Consider the following 16,457-nt stretch of genomic DNA (forward strand, 5'->3'; position numbering starts at 1 on the left):
AAGGTTCCTTGTTAGATCCTAGAGACCAGTTGTTTATGGTCCTCATGAAACTTCGTCAAGCAAAAGAGGATGTTGAATTGTCCTTGTTTTTCAAAGTATCTGAATCCACAGTATCAAGAATAGTTGTTACCTGGATCAAATTTTTTATATTTTCAACTTAAAGAGTTAGACATTTGGCCTTCAAAGGAAATTATTAAAGAATATATGCCTTCAGATTTTCATAGGAAATTTCCAAACACTAGAGTAATTTTAGATGCCACTGAATTACCAATTCAAAAACCATCAGATGTTAATGCACAGAGTGCAACTTGGTCGTCATACAAGCATAAAAATACGCTCAAAGCAATGATAGGTTGTACACCAAGAGGTGTTGTAAGCTTTGTATCTGACGCTTATTGCGGGTCTGCAAGTGACAGGCAAATTATTGAAAATTCTTCATTACTAAACGAAAGTGTGTTTGATAAAGGTGACAGTATAATGGCTGATCGTGGGATAATGGTTCAGGACCTCTTTGCTACTAATGATGTATATGTAAATACACCAACAATGCTGAAAGGAAAATCACAGCTAGATCCTGAGGAAGTTGTTCATGACAGAAGAGTAGCATCAAAGCGTATACATATTGAGCGTATCATTGGTTTAAGTAAAGGCTTCAAAATTTTGAAAAAAGAACTGCCTCAAAGTAAGTTGCAGTTGGGATCACGTATTGTTTTTGTATGCTTTGCAATCTCAAATTTTAGAAACTGTATTGTTGACAAATATGCATGATTCTGTATACTACAGCTCAGATATGATGTTATCACAACTTATCCTGTGTGTGTACATGGCTACAATATACATACCAAGTTCAAAGAGTTGATGCAATGAAAGGTCTGAAGTATTTGGAATAGAACAATTCTAATTTTGGAATCATTGAATTGTAACAATAATCATGTTCAAGTTCTATCTTCTGCACAAACAAGTCACAAAAAGTGTATACAACAAAAAAGCAAAATTGTCTTTTTGTAATAAAAAGCTGACCTTGAACTTGGTAAAAGTAATTACTGTTGTTTTTCAAGACAATTTTCCCCTGTTCATTGTACATCAAGAAACCAAAATTTTTCCCAGGTTTGATTTTTTCATTGCGACCATTGTATGGACATTTCACTTCCACAATATAGTTGTGGTCAATGATAGCATCAGGTGTTGCACCCAAGAATGGTTTTTGTACATATATGAAAAATCCAGCTTTCTTTGTTTTGATTTGCATTTTTTTCTCAAAAGCTGCCATAGCTTTAGCTTCATAGTTTTTTCCATGTGACATCCCTTCTGAATAGGTTTTGTTTGTATTAAGTAAAGAAGAACAGAGTTTCTGAATATTTCTCCTGTGTGTCATTTTACACACCTCTCCAAATCTGGATGCTGTCAGTCGCCATGCCCTCTCCTTGTACCAGATTTTGGAGGATGACTGGCTCCTTGTGGTCTCCTCAATAATGGAAACCTGCGTTTCTGTGACCTAGAAGTGAAAATGTTTGTGTGTGAATATTTTACATCATTCTGTTGTTTGCAAAGCTGATATATGTTTTACAAAATACATTTGTTGATATTATTATATTTTATTTTTAAATCATGATTTTCATCAGGCTGACAATATAAAGGGTCACTTAATTTATACTAGAACTAGAAGACCAAGTCAATGATGTTTTTCGTATATTGTTGTATGAAGGTTAACAGCATGGTGACTGTCAATACATGTATAATACATGGTTTCAAAGAAAAGTATTTCGTGAAATAATGCATTGATAAATCATAAAATCTGCATTTTTGTGTCAAAAGCACCCTGATGATGCTGTTGAAAAGATGATCCCACAATAAACAGATTAATAACAAACAATAGCTTGCATATAGACATACATTACTTCCATACGATAACCATGAGCTTATATTGTTAATGTTGCTACCTGAACAGCTGAATCCACCCAGTATTCAGTAAATGGAAGGGGTGTATAATCATGGTCCAGTGCAGCTACCTGATGATGATATATCAAATAATGATATATAGATAACATAAAAAAAGGTTATAAATATGAAATTGAAGACTTTTTTATTTTGAATGAAATGTTCCTGGTAGTAATAAAAATGCAGCATTAACATTTGAATTAACATTTTTGAATTTTTCAAACCAGTTCATAATGAAATTTATTGATAAATCTTTATTGAAAAGCATTAGAGAACATTGTTATGTACTTAAATCTTGTTGTGATTACTAGATGTTAACTTCAAACATTTCCAAACTGGAAAATACTTCACCTGTATGTTTGCTCTTCTATAAAGGTATCGCATTGCAACATCTTGAGATGTTGCAGAACAGTGGTTGATGATGCAGTTTCTCACAAAGTCATTATAACCTTCTGTGTTGCGATACTTCTGAGGTCTTGGGTCCTCAAGAAAATCATCCCCGGTTTTCCTTTTAGATGGCAACTCCTCAGCAGCTACAGGGGCACCTGTGATGAGTAGTCCACATATATGTAGAATTAAATCAATGGAAATAATGATTGACATTGATAAAGGGTTTGCTTAAGTGAGGTAAATCTGCATAAAAATTCAGTATCTTAGTGAATATTTATTATATTTTCAAACTATATCTATATTTTGTCAAAGCTTGATATCCTTTATTATGAAATAATAATATCACTATCTATAAACGGATGAATAATTATGTCTTCATATAATGAATTATCAAACAAATATTGTGAGCAATAATACCTTTGTGGGTAAACTTTGGTTTATGGAATGTTTGCAGGCTTTCTGTACATGACTTCTCCACTTGTATCTCACCAGTGTTAATGAAATGCTGCAACATCAGCAGTACTGCAGCAAGGTGTTTACAAGTACCATGGGGTCCTTTACCTGCTGGACACTCGCAATGCGTGTTGACAGGATCCCCTGTCAGTTTATCAATTTTCATCTTGAAGTTGTAAGAAACCTGTTATTGTAGTATAACATAAGGTACATGTTAAATGGTAGTAATATATACAATGCATGTTGACAAGATTAAAATAATTGTTATTGTCATTTCATAGAAAACAAACATCAAGTTTAGTTACACTCCAAAATATAGCATGATTGTCCAACTTGAGTACTTTATCAATATAAGTCATAGCTACTCTATATTGTTACCTTGTTTTTCATGGCAGCCCCAACTATGCCAGTCATGTAAACATGTTCTTGGATCAGCATGGAGCAAGCCTGAATACGGTCTGCCAGAAACATGTCTTTTCCTTTTTGTAGAGCTTTAATGTCCCCCGTGGACTGTCTGTCATCTAAATAAAAGCAGTTTATGTCATTAGCCAGTACTAGGGGAACATGTATAAATGTAGATATGTATGTAGGGATTGAATCTTGATTTCAGAGGTACAATATCTCATTTATGGATATTTTTATGTGTTATAAACATTCAACATAAATCTACAAACATGATGGCGAAAACAGATTTGTTACTGATATTGTGCATCTATCAAGTAAATGTGGCCGACATTTCATCAGTATTGTTACTTGGATTATGAAACAATTTGTATTTGAGTCGTAGAATAGAAGTCCACTTCCAAAATTAAAAACTGATATTATTCATACTAAATGTTACTGTTGTTATTTATTAATAGTACATGAAGAATATTTCTTCTGAACTGAAAGGAAAGCATTACATTCGTTCAAAAGTTTTACGTTAGGCTAACTTAGGAAAATCCATGTAATGGGCTGGGCACTTAGTAAGCACCAAACACTACTGTTAAAACAGATGGGAAACGTGAATGTTTCCTGTCGCTTAATATACATATATAATTTACATGATATTTACCTGCCATTCAAAGTAACCTTCAATCTGCTCCGTGGTTAACTTTGGAAGGATAATTTTGTGATGGATGTGCAATTGCTGAAAACCTGCAGAAGGCCATCCGACCGCCAAAGGTTCTGGTAAGCTATTAAGCAATGCAGGCTGTCGGAAGTCTTGGTTCCGTCGATATGCTTCTAATCTTTTAAAATGAAAATAATTTATGTATAACATCATTCACGAAATTTATATTTATATTTAAGAATTTCGTGTACACTATAAGGAAAGTATATATGTAGATCTGTACCGAGCAGCAGAACCAACGTTATCATTGACATTGTGACAGCTCGGTTATCTTACAGAAATGTTGAACGGAAAGTATTTAATACTGTGCTTCTATGAATTGTAATGCAAAATATATTATCACCTTTCTATCAGTGCTGTCTTCCTTCCACTCACAACAGCACCTCGTACAGCCAATTCAGCCTTTAATTTCGGTACCGAATATTTTAGATAGCGGTTCGCCATTGTTGTCTATAGTTACAAGCGTCGCAGTGACTTAAAACGTTCGCGCTACCACCTTTAGTACACAAGCGCCCCCCGGCGGTTAGTTCCGTGGGTGAGACCCATTACAAGCAATGTCGGAATAAACGTAATTTATTAACTTCTTATAATTAAGTAAAATATTTACTGAGTAAAGAACTTTGTTACCAAATTGAATGGTATGTAAAAGACCTTTTGGGGCCCGTAGATTTCCGGATCTTCTTTTTCTCAATATGTCTAATTGTATTTAAAACAAGTTGCAAAACACATAGACAAAAAATGAAATACAACCTTCATGTCAAGATTTTTATTGGAAAAAAAAAACCGTTTTAAAACGACAGGGTTGGGCTAGTGTTTTACTTACCTTTCGTTCGGTGTAATAACACTTTTCCTGGTGTGAGAAATCCTTGTCTCACACTAGGGTTGAGGGAATTCCTAAGTCATAACAATAATATCACGTCTCGTAAACGACGCATAACCGCCACGTCATCATTACATTTATGTAAAACTCAACAGGGTAAGAACATAAGGATTATTTCCCATTTGAGATGGATGAATTGAGACCATCGGGGGAAGATTCTGAAGTCACCAAACGCTCGGCAAGCTTTATGTTTGACAATCTTTCCCTTCGTATTGAGATCCCCTTATCTCCCTATCTCACCTCCAAGGGGGTGAACAATATTCTATTATTCCTTTATTAACAATTAAAACTATCGGCGTAAAATCTATAAAATGCATATGCTCAGTACATAAAGGATCTTACATGAGTTTCCATTTCATATTTTGGCGAGCTAAAATGAAAAGTTCGTGACAAGTTTCATAAATTCCATATGAAATGAAAAAAAGTATAAGATCCTTTTTATCACATACTCAAGACTTTTGGCATTCATTCGTGTAAACGACAATTTTCATGCAACATTGAAATGTAAAAAGCCGCCATTATGACTCCAGTCCGTAAGTCTCTGACGTCATGTACTTGTCCTAGGCGTGACGTCACATTTGAAACTCTTGAAACGTACAATTAATCACAGGGCTAATAGGTTATATTACATGGGTTGATACGCCAAAAATATATGACTTGGTAATATTCATTGGATAACACATGACCTTATGTGATAAAATATTTTACCCGATGTCTTATTAAATTTACTTTCGGGCAGGATTCCTCAATCAAGTCTTGTTGATACGGCAGCAGTAGTATCAGTTCGATAACCTATACGGTCTCCATTGGTACCGCGCCGATGTAGTGTAGTTAACATGGTTCGTTTCCATGAAAGTAGTAAACTGAGGGTCCTTTATCGCTCACCAGCTTTTTCCGGGATCCCGCCAACAAGGATCGGAGTTCTTCGGTATCATTCGTAAATGTAATTGACCGATTCGCTATATCACGTGTAGCTCCTAGGCAATGCCTTCATCTCAATAAAACCGCTGTGTCTCTCGTAGGTCACCTCTGTTCGATGATTACGGTACCTTGTTGTACTGTTCCGTTTGAAGTATGCGTGTTTGTTTTGTCAACTGTGCATCGCACACTCTTGCCAATGTAGGGATTGTTTTTACTGTTTCTTTAACTGTGGTACTCATACACACAAGATTCGTCCATGATGTCCTTCTTTGATGGTTGAACTTTCGGTATAAACAATGTTATCGACAGACCGTCTGCGTTTGCATGTCATTGTCATGGTTATAGGGTTTAGTGTTTTTAACTCACGTTTTGATGTCCTGCTAAGTATATCGTATACCGCTGCATTTGGGCTGCACAAATGTTCCCTTCTGAGGGTGTGGAGGATTGACGTCAAGAGTCTGGCGATCGGCAGTCACCAAGGTTGAGAAATGTAAACAGTAATACGGATTTGAAAAGCAAAATGTATGCATGTACACCATATCAAATGCCGAGGTGTATAAAGAACATGAAAACACATCACGGACTCTTTTCAGTATAAAAGGATTATATTTAGGGTAGCCTCAGGGGACCTCAAACTGGAATTAAAATATTTTTGTATATTATTGAGATATCAAATCGCCAATCCCACATACGAGTAACACATCAGCAATATGACAGATGTTCTTGATTGATTGGGTAAGTATTGAGTACCCCGTCGGGTATTCTTCTCGGAACCCCTCACCCATTATCCGACGAGATGTCTTATTTGTTATACTCTCTAGATTTAACGCCTTTTGTGTTCCGGACGACGCCAACATTGGCTGGAGAAGGAATTGAGCAATGTTTGTCAAACATGCTTTTGAAGAAGTGTTATGGAGTCGATAAAAAATGCTTATCCTTCGGGAGGGACGTTAAACGAAGGGTCCAGTGTAAGTTGAGCCTAGATTTATACGATACAAATACGCAGGCTGTCAGTGTATGAATAAGCTATGCTGATATATATTTTTTATGATACACAAAATTCTGAAGGTCTGTCTCTAAGAAGAAATTTATAAGGATAACTTGCTACCCGTAAAATAATTCTTTAGCATTATTAAAGACGAAATTGCTTTAACTCACTCTCTGACAATTTTAAACGGGTCCGTTGCCCCTCTCGGACTATTACATCTTTTTCTGCTGCGACTTGCAGTACCTTCTGTTAGATTCTTCCTCCGCATTTAAAAAATAGTCCGTATTATCTCCAATTACTTCATGTTTCAAATGCTCATCAGTAGCAAAGTTAAAACAGTGCGATATTTACAAAACAGCGTTACATAATATTACTCACACTCATAACAATATTACAATACAAACAGTATCACATGTTCGGAGATTTCCACTATAGCCTTTTTATCTACTTCTACAATTTGCAATTTGTATTTGTTTTTCTAAGTTTGCTACTTTTTTCCTATTTTTTACACTCAGCAGTTCTATCAATTCAAACACAAATATGTTTTACTTTTTTCATGCTAATGATTTTTGGTAATGATCAAAATTCTTATCATCATGAAAATGATTTAAAAGGAAATGTTGCGTTGCAATGAAGATGGTGAGTCTTTAGAGTGTTCACAGTATTCTTTTTAAAATTCTTTGCACAAAATAAATAAATAAAACTAAAATCTGTACACTTCGATTTCAATAATGCTTCTGTACCCACATATGCGTGCTTCAGGCTGCAATGTCATCAAACATTTGATAAACATCTTCAAGATGAGATTGAGTTTAGGTTTCTTTGTTAAACTTGGAGATAACATGACGGCTCTTTCCGCGTTAACTGCGGTCCGACTGTAAAAATACAATGATTTTTTTGTAGATTATTCTTGGTTTTAATGTAATGAAATCCCTCTATATGTGACACCGTAACGTCTTCTAAGTCTTAAATCCCATAATGAAAATGTGTTGTAATCTTAACTAGCATGGAACGGCTGCATTGTGATGTGTAGCAAGGGATATAACTCGCATAAACATTGTAATATCAAGTAATTTTGTAAGAGTTGCACATCCTTGTTCAAAATTCATGTTCAGTGCGAGTGAGGTACTGTTATGACAATAGGTGAGGATTGAAACATATCCAATGGCAATATAAAAATAGCAATAATTACTAAAAGAAAATTGAAATATCCAAATAAATGTACAAATAAAAACATAATTTAAATAAAATACATCTTGTGTCACTTCTCGTTTGTTCCCCTAGTTACTGTTAATCCCATGTGTTGTTGTCATAAATACTTGAATCATTATTGGTATTTCTCAGTTGAATTTATGGATCTATCTTATTAAATCCTATAAACGTAAAAAGAAAGACAATTCAAAACCTTAAAGATAAAAAGCATCATGATCACGGAGTTTACATCATCAATGCGTTTGACATTGTACAATGCTAATGACCAACATGATCCGACACAGTAGAATGTGTCCTCCCCCGTCCGTTCAAGATGATATAGTTCACAATGATTTCTAAAAATAAATTGGTGTAGAAATAAAATTCTTCACTATTTGATTTCCGTTTCAATGAGATAAGTCACCCAGCCATGGCGCGTCAAGTGTACCTTCCGTTCAGCTGTTGTCTCTTGAGAGTTAAGGCTTTTTCGATTAGCACAAAAATAGATAACAGTTACTATGGACAGATAATCTGCGACGGTTCCGAAAATCGGCGTGGATAATTTTGTTAATGGAGATATAACTAGGAAACTTTGAAGCACATATCACCTGTATACGTGGAAGCTCCAACCGAGCCTGTAATTCAGCCATCAATAATAATAAAAGAGTCTCCTTTACGGCACAATAATACTGCAAATAGTATACATTGATGGTGGTAGCGTTAAATATAGATGTTCGATAGGGTTAGATATTCTTATAATTAGATCAGACGATTATCGCTGTCACGACAGAACTTCCAAATATGGAAACGCACGTCATCAAGCCAGCTATATATAGTACAACGGATTGAATACGTGGAATCAACCGTCGTAAAGATCCCATATGAGATCAGAGAACGGGGACACCTAGCGGGGATTGGAATCTATAAATAACGTCTTCCACTCATCTTATAATCACGCGCAATCCGCGTTTAACCATTTGAAAAGGATGCCCAATAAAATCCATTATGTCACCAGTTGACCTTTCCGCCGAGCCTCGTTCCAGGATGGATCCAGACGAAATTCACCTGCTTTTCCCTGTTGCTTTGTGTACACGTATAGAACGTTTTTAAAGATCTGTCATTGCCTTCTATCACCTGTCATTATCTCAGAGACTTTTTTTGAGACTGGTTTTAATCCACTGGTATAGAGATTGCGGTTATTTTTGTATCAGCCTGTGTGGTTTAAAAAGCAAAATGGCCGTTCCAAATTATACCACAGACCAACCTCATAAAGCGCGATGCGCGACGACATTACATACTTGGTCCTTTCTCTTAGTAAAATGCAGCTTACCCACAAACCCGTTTCAAATACAAAACAAGATTCGCCCAGTATTGCTAGATGTGACTGTTAAAACCTGAATGAAAGACATGAAAATGAATGAACCACAGATAAAAATGAATAAAAGACAAATAAAAATGCACGAATGACAGATAAAAATGAATGAACGACAGACACTTTTTTATTTTAATAAAAAAACATTACTTTGTTTTCTTTATCCGTCTCCAGTTGGTTTTTCATAAGTCATGACTACATAGCTTTAACAAAATATCATGAAAAATATTGAAGAATAATGAACTTTGGCGAGTAGATAAGTAATTAATAAGGTAATACAGGTATCTAAAGATTTGACTAAGATCTAAAAGAGCTTTGATCACTACTTCTTTATAGTGATACTGTAGCTTACCAAACTAATGCCAACACATCAGGGGCAATGGTACGATTCTAAACTCTTTAGTAGGATTGTTACTTTATTATCAGCAATTTGGAACATCCTCTGAAATTATTGATTTTACAAAATACATTTGACTAAACGAGTCATTAGAAATTGCAAACAAACTTTGACATGACAGATCAGAGATCTGCCTAGCAAGCTTGATACATATATTTTCAATTGTGGCAAACAAAACGTCTAAGAAAAATAACTACAAAACCAGCATGTTTTCATCTCTTTCCAAGATTCCTCTTATACGATGCATGTGATGAATGTGATTTTGAACTCAATAGTTTGTCTGCTATTAATTGGTAGCCATTTATAATTAATAAAACTGTTATTGAAAAGAACTGATGATGACATTAAAACAAGTTGACAGGTTTACAATAATAAAATAACTCAACATTTTAATATTGAAGTGCATTTCGTAACATTTATGCTGGTATGAAGACCAGTTTCTTACAAAGATATTTCATGAAGCGCTGCAGCATACCTTGGAGAATATGTAAGTAACTGTTATTCATAACGTCATAAACAGCTATAAAATGTTTGTAAGCAACAGTTATTAACGTCATAAATATCAAGAATATATATAAGTAACGTTTATTCATCCCGTAATAATAGATATTAAGAATATAAATGCCAGTCATTCTTTTTACGTACAAAACAACGAATACATTCTATTTTGTCGTTCTTCGAAATTTTCGATTGCTTCACTACCAACTGAACATTATCAAACGAGTAGAACAGACGTGTTTTTCTTAGAATACAAGTGGTATTTTCGGAGCAGAAACTTACTATGACTCTTGTTCATACTTGACAGAAAATACCAAAACGTGTCTACCAGACATTTGCAGTCTGACAGAAATGGTAACCATCAAAACAAAAGTCTGCCCCAAGGCCAAACACCAGTAAAATGCACTTTAGAGGCAGTACAATCTTGGTTACGCCACTAGAGAACAACAAAGAGATCCTACATGGACACGAGTGTGCATCCTGTCAAAGGCAGAACAGATTAAGATGATTAAAATGCAAGATATGCCATCTTCAAGATGTCATTAAATGCATCAAGAAACGGAAAATAGAGTTAGAGACTTTGTTGAAATGGGTCTGTCCATAGTGTTGTACAAGATGAGGAGTGATCAGGTAAAATATTTTGATTTTAAGAAATAGCGAAATGATTCATAGAACTCTTGACTGCTCATAAGCACTGGATATGTGCACTTGAAACAAGCCAACACTTGCCTACAGACGATTGAGAAGTAACATAATATAACATTTCAAGAGGAATATGATGATGAAATTACAAATATTGCCAAGTTGAGAAAATTGGAGAAAAAAGAAAGAAAAAGAAATTTGTTCGAATAAGTATCAATTAATTTACATATGAAGTAGTTTTGCAGCATACGTGCCACAGACAACCTTGAGTTAAATTTAAATCATAACAGTAGGGAAAACAGTAAAAATTACGTTGCAAAACTTGTTTCTGATGGTTTTAATAAATCATCTTGTAGGCATACAAGGAATGACAAAAACTGATAATAAAAACATTATTTAAATATACTGCTAAATTACTTCAACATGTCCCCTGAAAGAGGCCATAGTCACCCTAAATGTAACCCCCCTGATAGGTCATATTCAAAGACCCCAATTAAACAATTGGAACTAATTTACGTAAGTTAAATGTATTGGACTTGTACATTAGCTGTTAAAATGTTCAATAGCGAGGTTAACATAGTCAATAATAAGACATTACGGTTGACGTTTTCATCAAAACAGTTCATCCGACAACATCATAGCAATCTCTTTTGAAGCCAAATTGAATGCTACGGAATGACATATCATATAAGGTTAAATTATTATGCATGCCGGCCTCAAAGTAAATTGATTGTTGCTAAAGGAATGTACAAAATTCATAGTAAAATGCCCGAGTTATATATTTTACCGGTATATATATTTAAAACCAAGATTCTTGTGACCGTTATGCACACATATATTTTATATAAAGTGTCCTATCGTAACATTTAATGTCGTTAAAGAAAAGCTAGACCTGTTATAAACATTAAAGCATTTATCAGTTTCATTGTTTATAACAAGTCTAGCACATTCACAACATCACAGACAGTTATGAATTGTCACATCCTCTAAAGACCATTTACCGATTTAGGTAACCTGGTATTTGTTTCTTGTTTAAAATCTGTTCAAATATATTACCAGGGAAATTTACTATGATTTTAGTCGTTTCGAATGGAAACATCTATCTTATTTTGAGGCTATTTAGCCTCTCTACAGCAAGTAAAAGATAAATTGAGCTCCGGGTGACCTCGGTATAAATATGAACTTCATATAATATGTCATTTATACTGTACAATTGGGTCGCTTAAAAGAATGACATGTTATAAGTCGGGTGAACTATTTTTATGAAGACATTTGGCCTTTATGTTTTATCATTGACTACATTAACCTCGATATGGAACATTTTAATAGCTAACGCACAAGTTAAATATATCCAAACTACATATATAACTTCTGATCTTTAATTGGGGTATTTGAATATAACTTATCATAGGGTTGGAATTTAGGGTGACTATATCCTCTTTAAGGGGGCTTGTTAAACCTTAAGATATAATGTATTCATATCAGTTATAATTAATCTATATCTAACATCCGTTCGTACTTATATAAGTTAATTGAAGATGCCTCATTACTGATGTGCGACCGTCTACCGGCAACCATCGGCATTATTGGACGTTTGGTTAAGATTTCCGTTTTCTGATTTAACCAATGTATAAAACTGTACATGTGGCATAAATGGTAGCTAAGAATTTCTCATTGCAAAACGTATCATGTCGCTTTGAAGGTCGATTTGGTCTGCCCTGGAGGATAATTTGGCCTACAGTTTAATGTGATAAGCGAAAAGCTTTGTGATTCAGTTAGACATTTCGGGCAAGTCATTCAAAAAGATAATAAAGAGAACGAGACACAGCACACTCCCCTGGGATAATCCTCTGTGAGTTGGCCTGCTTATGAAACTTGTCCATTGATAACTAATTTCTGGGTTAGAACTGTCAGAAAGGCCTTTTCCGGCACAGAATCTTCTCTTCGATCCCGTGTGTTTGTAGCCTGTGTAAAGGGAAGCATCGAGAAACGCTATCGAAAGCGAACTTATATCGCACAATGTAGTAAATTAAGATAAAATGATTCACAGCGAAATACATGCCATCAAAATATAACTAAAAATATAGTTCATGTCAAAGAATACAGTATTTGTCATCAAAATGAAACTACGTGCATAAATATATATCACGTGTTTTAAACATATGGACTAAAACAACAAAATAAAGAACACGTCAAAATCTAGAGCATTTTATTAAAATATATTACAAGTCATCAAAATATGGTACATTTCATCAATTAAAGTGCATTTCAACAAATTATTGTACATGTTATAACAATAACGTTCATTTCAAAAAAAAAAATAGCCCTTTTCGTCAATATTTGATATATATCATCAAGTATATACAAAATACATCTTTATACGTCGACCTTTTTGTTAGTGTCTGAATTTACTATGGCTTTTGTAATCAGCTTTAAACCTTACTTGATACGTAGTTATTACGGCTTTCCCCTGAAAGCTACTCAATTACAACAAAATGCTCACTTAAATACTACGAAAAAAGGACTTAATGTAAAACGCGAGTAAAGTAGTAAGGCCTACTGTAGAGTACTCCACTCGCCTACAACTCCCAGTCAGCACTTTCCGAAATCTCTACCTCTCCACAATACACTGTGGGCTCGATTTTAAAACAGCCAGGCATGCTCTGTGTAAGAATAGGCATACATTGTGACAATGACATTTATTGTTAAAGTATGTCAACATTTGTATTATTTCCTATGTTGTGGTATTTTAAAACCTTTTAAAATAATTGCAATCTTATTTCCCTGAATCGTTTTTTCTTCAAATTAATCAATATCTGCCAGCAGCAGGAAGACGGATAGGAAAGAAAACTTATCAAGATTAGCCGATCTTCAAAATGAAGTCGATGCGCTTTTCAATCACCATTGCGGAAATTCTGTTTCGTAATTACTTTTTTACTTAGAGAGTCTGTAGGAGCAATACCTAGATTCTGGTCCCGCTGTTCTAATGCCTAATAAGCTAAACTTGGAAACGCATTTTTTTCTCTAAATGTTATTGATAACTTCGACTACATGTCTTGTGATTAAAAGGAAATTAGATTAGCACAGTCAACTATGTACTGATAACAACAACATGTTCAAAACAAAACAAATATAGAAAATTCTAGATATTCATTCAAACTTGACACAGCGTTGAATTGTGTAGATGGAATGAAATGTTTCCCAACCGGTGGCACTATCATACAAAACTTTACGCGCAACACGATTTCAGAAACGGACAATGTAACAAAAGTGTATACATGTTGGCCCAACAGATAGAATAATCAATCAAAACTTTGCACAATATTGTATATGAGATGGAATAAGCTACCTTATCAGATATCTTTATACATGTACATCATGGTCATGGTCCTTAAGGCAAAAACGAGTAATGAGACTTTTGGCAGCATGGCGCTCGAGACAGAATAAGCTGAAAGAAATTTAACAATATTTTCCTACATATGGAATAAATTAAAACACTCTTGTACAATATGTTTTAAAGATGTAAGTTAATGTCAGAACGTTTCACAGCATGGACCTAATGGTTTGACAAACTTCAATGCTTGTTTAAATTCATTTGGTAGTGAGGTACACTTAGTTAATAAATCTCAAAGAGTAAGTGCTCAAATACAATTGCTTTTATTGTAGACTTATACATCTGAAAGTAAAATGGATGTACAAATAAAACTACAAGTTGTTTGTTGTGCTTTTGATTTGTTTTGTGTTTGCCAAACATTAGCAATTATGGATAAACACTTGAATGAAAAAAAAAATAGGAAACTAAACGCCCCGCTCATTTCAAAACCCATATCATTATTACTGAGATGAGGTTAAAATACTTCGAAAGTGAATTGTGCGAGATTATTATATGGTTGGGATGTGTATTTAGGCACAAAGCCGAGTTTATGGTTGACAGGATTAAGCCGATATATTACAAAGATTCCATGGCCATCTTACAATTACAAATGATGATGCTTGTTTGTTCGGGTGATTTTTTTTAACATGCAGCTTCGGTGTTACACAATACTAAAATATGAAGAAAGGTTCCAAAAATAGCAAAAAGTTTTGTCCAAAAGTGGCCAAATAAAATTTGGATCCCGCACTGTATCTCCTCAAATCTAGGAATGGTCTCCAAGCTAATTTAATTGCATGTTATATCATGTTGGCATAACCCCGAGGATTATTTATGCAAATCATAAAACTTATAGGTAAAAGCCGCCAGAAAGCCAAAATTTGCATTCCTCTTTTTGCTTGTGTTTATTAAAAATATTATATCCTGATAAGTTATGTCGGTATCACTGATGCTTACATTACACCTTCGTATTGTCATTATAAAATATCCCCATAAAAAACATCCATTGTTCGTTCACTTGAAGGGGTTGTATATTTATTACTGTAGTGTGTACAAGTTGTCAATTACATAATCGCTCCTGCAGGTCGGCGACGGAGAAAAGAATACGCTAGCTGTTACTCCCTGCATGATCGTAAGAGGTGGCTAATGTGATATTTCCCTGCAGAATTTGGGATTTGTGTTTGTGCCCTCTCCTTGGGGACATAAAGCGACCAAAATAGGTCTTCAGCTGCCGTTGCAATATTTGCGACCTTGTATTTCTCTCTACGCCTTACTACCTTCCGTTTCCTAGCGCTATATCTCACTTTGACTGTGATGTTGAACGTTTGCCCTGGCGAAGAAGGCATTTGGTTCTGTCCCAAGGCCGGGACATACAAAAATCCTTCAAATGGTAGGTATTATTCCCTGCTTTATGTTTAGCATTCCGGACAATGTCGACAACTGGTTAACCCGTTGTCAGTATAATGTGACCGGGAGAAATACTATGCTGAATGCATTCGGCATGGTATTTCAGTGAGATTGTACTATTAAGTCGGCATCAGATCCGCGTTACCACAAGAAGACGTGTACACTAACATACCCTGCATTCAGCACACATGCAGGCATACACAACACATATGTTCTTAAATAAGCTTCGCTGTTAATTGGACTTTAAATCCTATACATTGTACAACCAACCAACCATAACATGATATTTGACAGAAAACCATCCAAACAATGAAAGTCAGTAAGCTTTTGACTCAAGGTATTCGCAAGGCATTTGGAAGCGGACTACAAAGCGTCACATGGTAAAATGTAAAACAATGGCTATATAACCTAATCAAAGACATCAGTTGTATTTATATAGATGTATAGAACTATGAACGCATCTTCTTCTCAGTTGCTTAACACAGTGAACATGCAACGTGTAAACCTGGTATTTTATACACATCCCCATTGTTTGTTGTATTCATACATTGTATACCTTAAAGATGAACGTAGGACGTACATATAATTGCACAATCAAAATGTATCTTCTTGTAATATTTTGAAATATTATTTATACTAGAATTTGAATAAATCGTAATATTTGTGATTATAGTATTTTTTATAGCGGCATGCTTATCACAATGTATAAACACTACTGGTTCATGTATGTTCACCTCCGTGCAATGCACTTGCTCTAATCAGCGTCACTCAAATTAGGGGGCTGGGCTAAATACAAGATTATAAAACCAGCATGTGTGGTGTTTCTTCTGAAATGCAACAGATATGTGTGATTACGAACTAAATACATGTGTATGAAGGTCACCATGTGTGGTATAATG

General features: G+C 34.8%; 1 protein-coding gene across 1 annotated transcript; it reads right to left on the reverse strand.

The window, feature by feature from the left end:
* Nucleotides 1-452: 452 nt before the first annotated feature.
* On the reverse strand, nt 453-3,505 carry LOC110442169. The gene is made up of 5 exons (XM_021485643.1): nt 3,160-3,505; nt 2,746-2,965; nt 2,290-2,483; nt 1,941-2,009; nt 453-1,495 (listed from the first exon to the last, which is right to left on the reverse strand). The coding sequence occupies exons 1-5, from the start codon at nt 3,250-3,252 to the stop codon at nt 848-850; spliced, it is 1,224 nt and encodes a 407-aa protein (XP_021341318.1). The 5' UTR covers nt 3,253-3,505; the 3' UTR covers nt 453-847.
* Between the last annotated feature and the right edge of the window lie 12,952 nt (nt 3,506-16,457).

Source organism: Mizuhopecten yessoensis, unplaced genomic scaffold (genome assembly GCF_002113885.1).
Source record: "Mizuhopecten yessoensis strain PY_sf001 unplaced genomic scaffold, ASM211388v2 scaffold716221, whole genome shotgun sequence".
Classification (NCBI taxonomy): domain Eukaryota; kingdom Metazoa; phylum Mollusca; class Bivalvia; order Pectinida; family Pectinidae; genus Mizuhopecten; species Mizuhopecten yessoensis.

Coding starts and splice junctions, on each gene's coding strand:
- LOC110442169 (XM_021485643.1), bottom strand. CDS start 3,252: ATGTTTCTGGCAGACCGTATTCAGGCTTGCTCCATGCTGATCCAAGAA. Junction 2,966..3,159: donor GGGCTGCCATGAAAAACAAG/GTAACAATATAG, acceptor CTACAATAACAG/GTTTCTTACAACTTCAAGAT. Junction 1,496..1,940: donor GGGTGGATTCAGCTGTTCAG/GTAGCAACATTA, acceptor TTTCACTTCTAG/GTCACAGAAACGCAGGTTTC.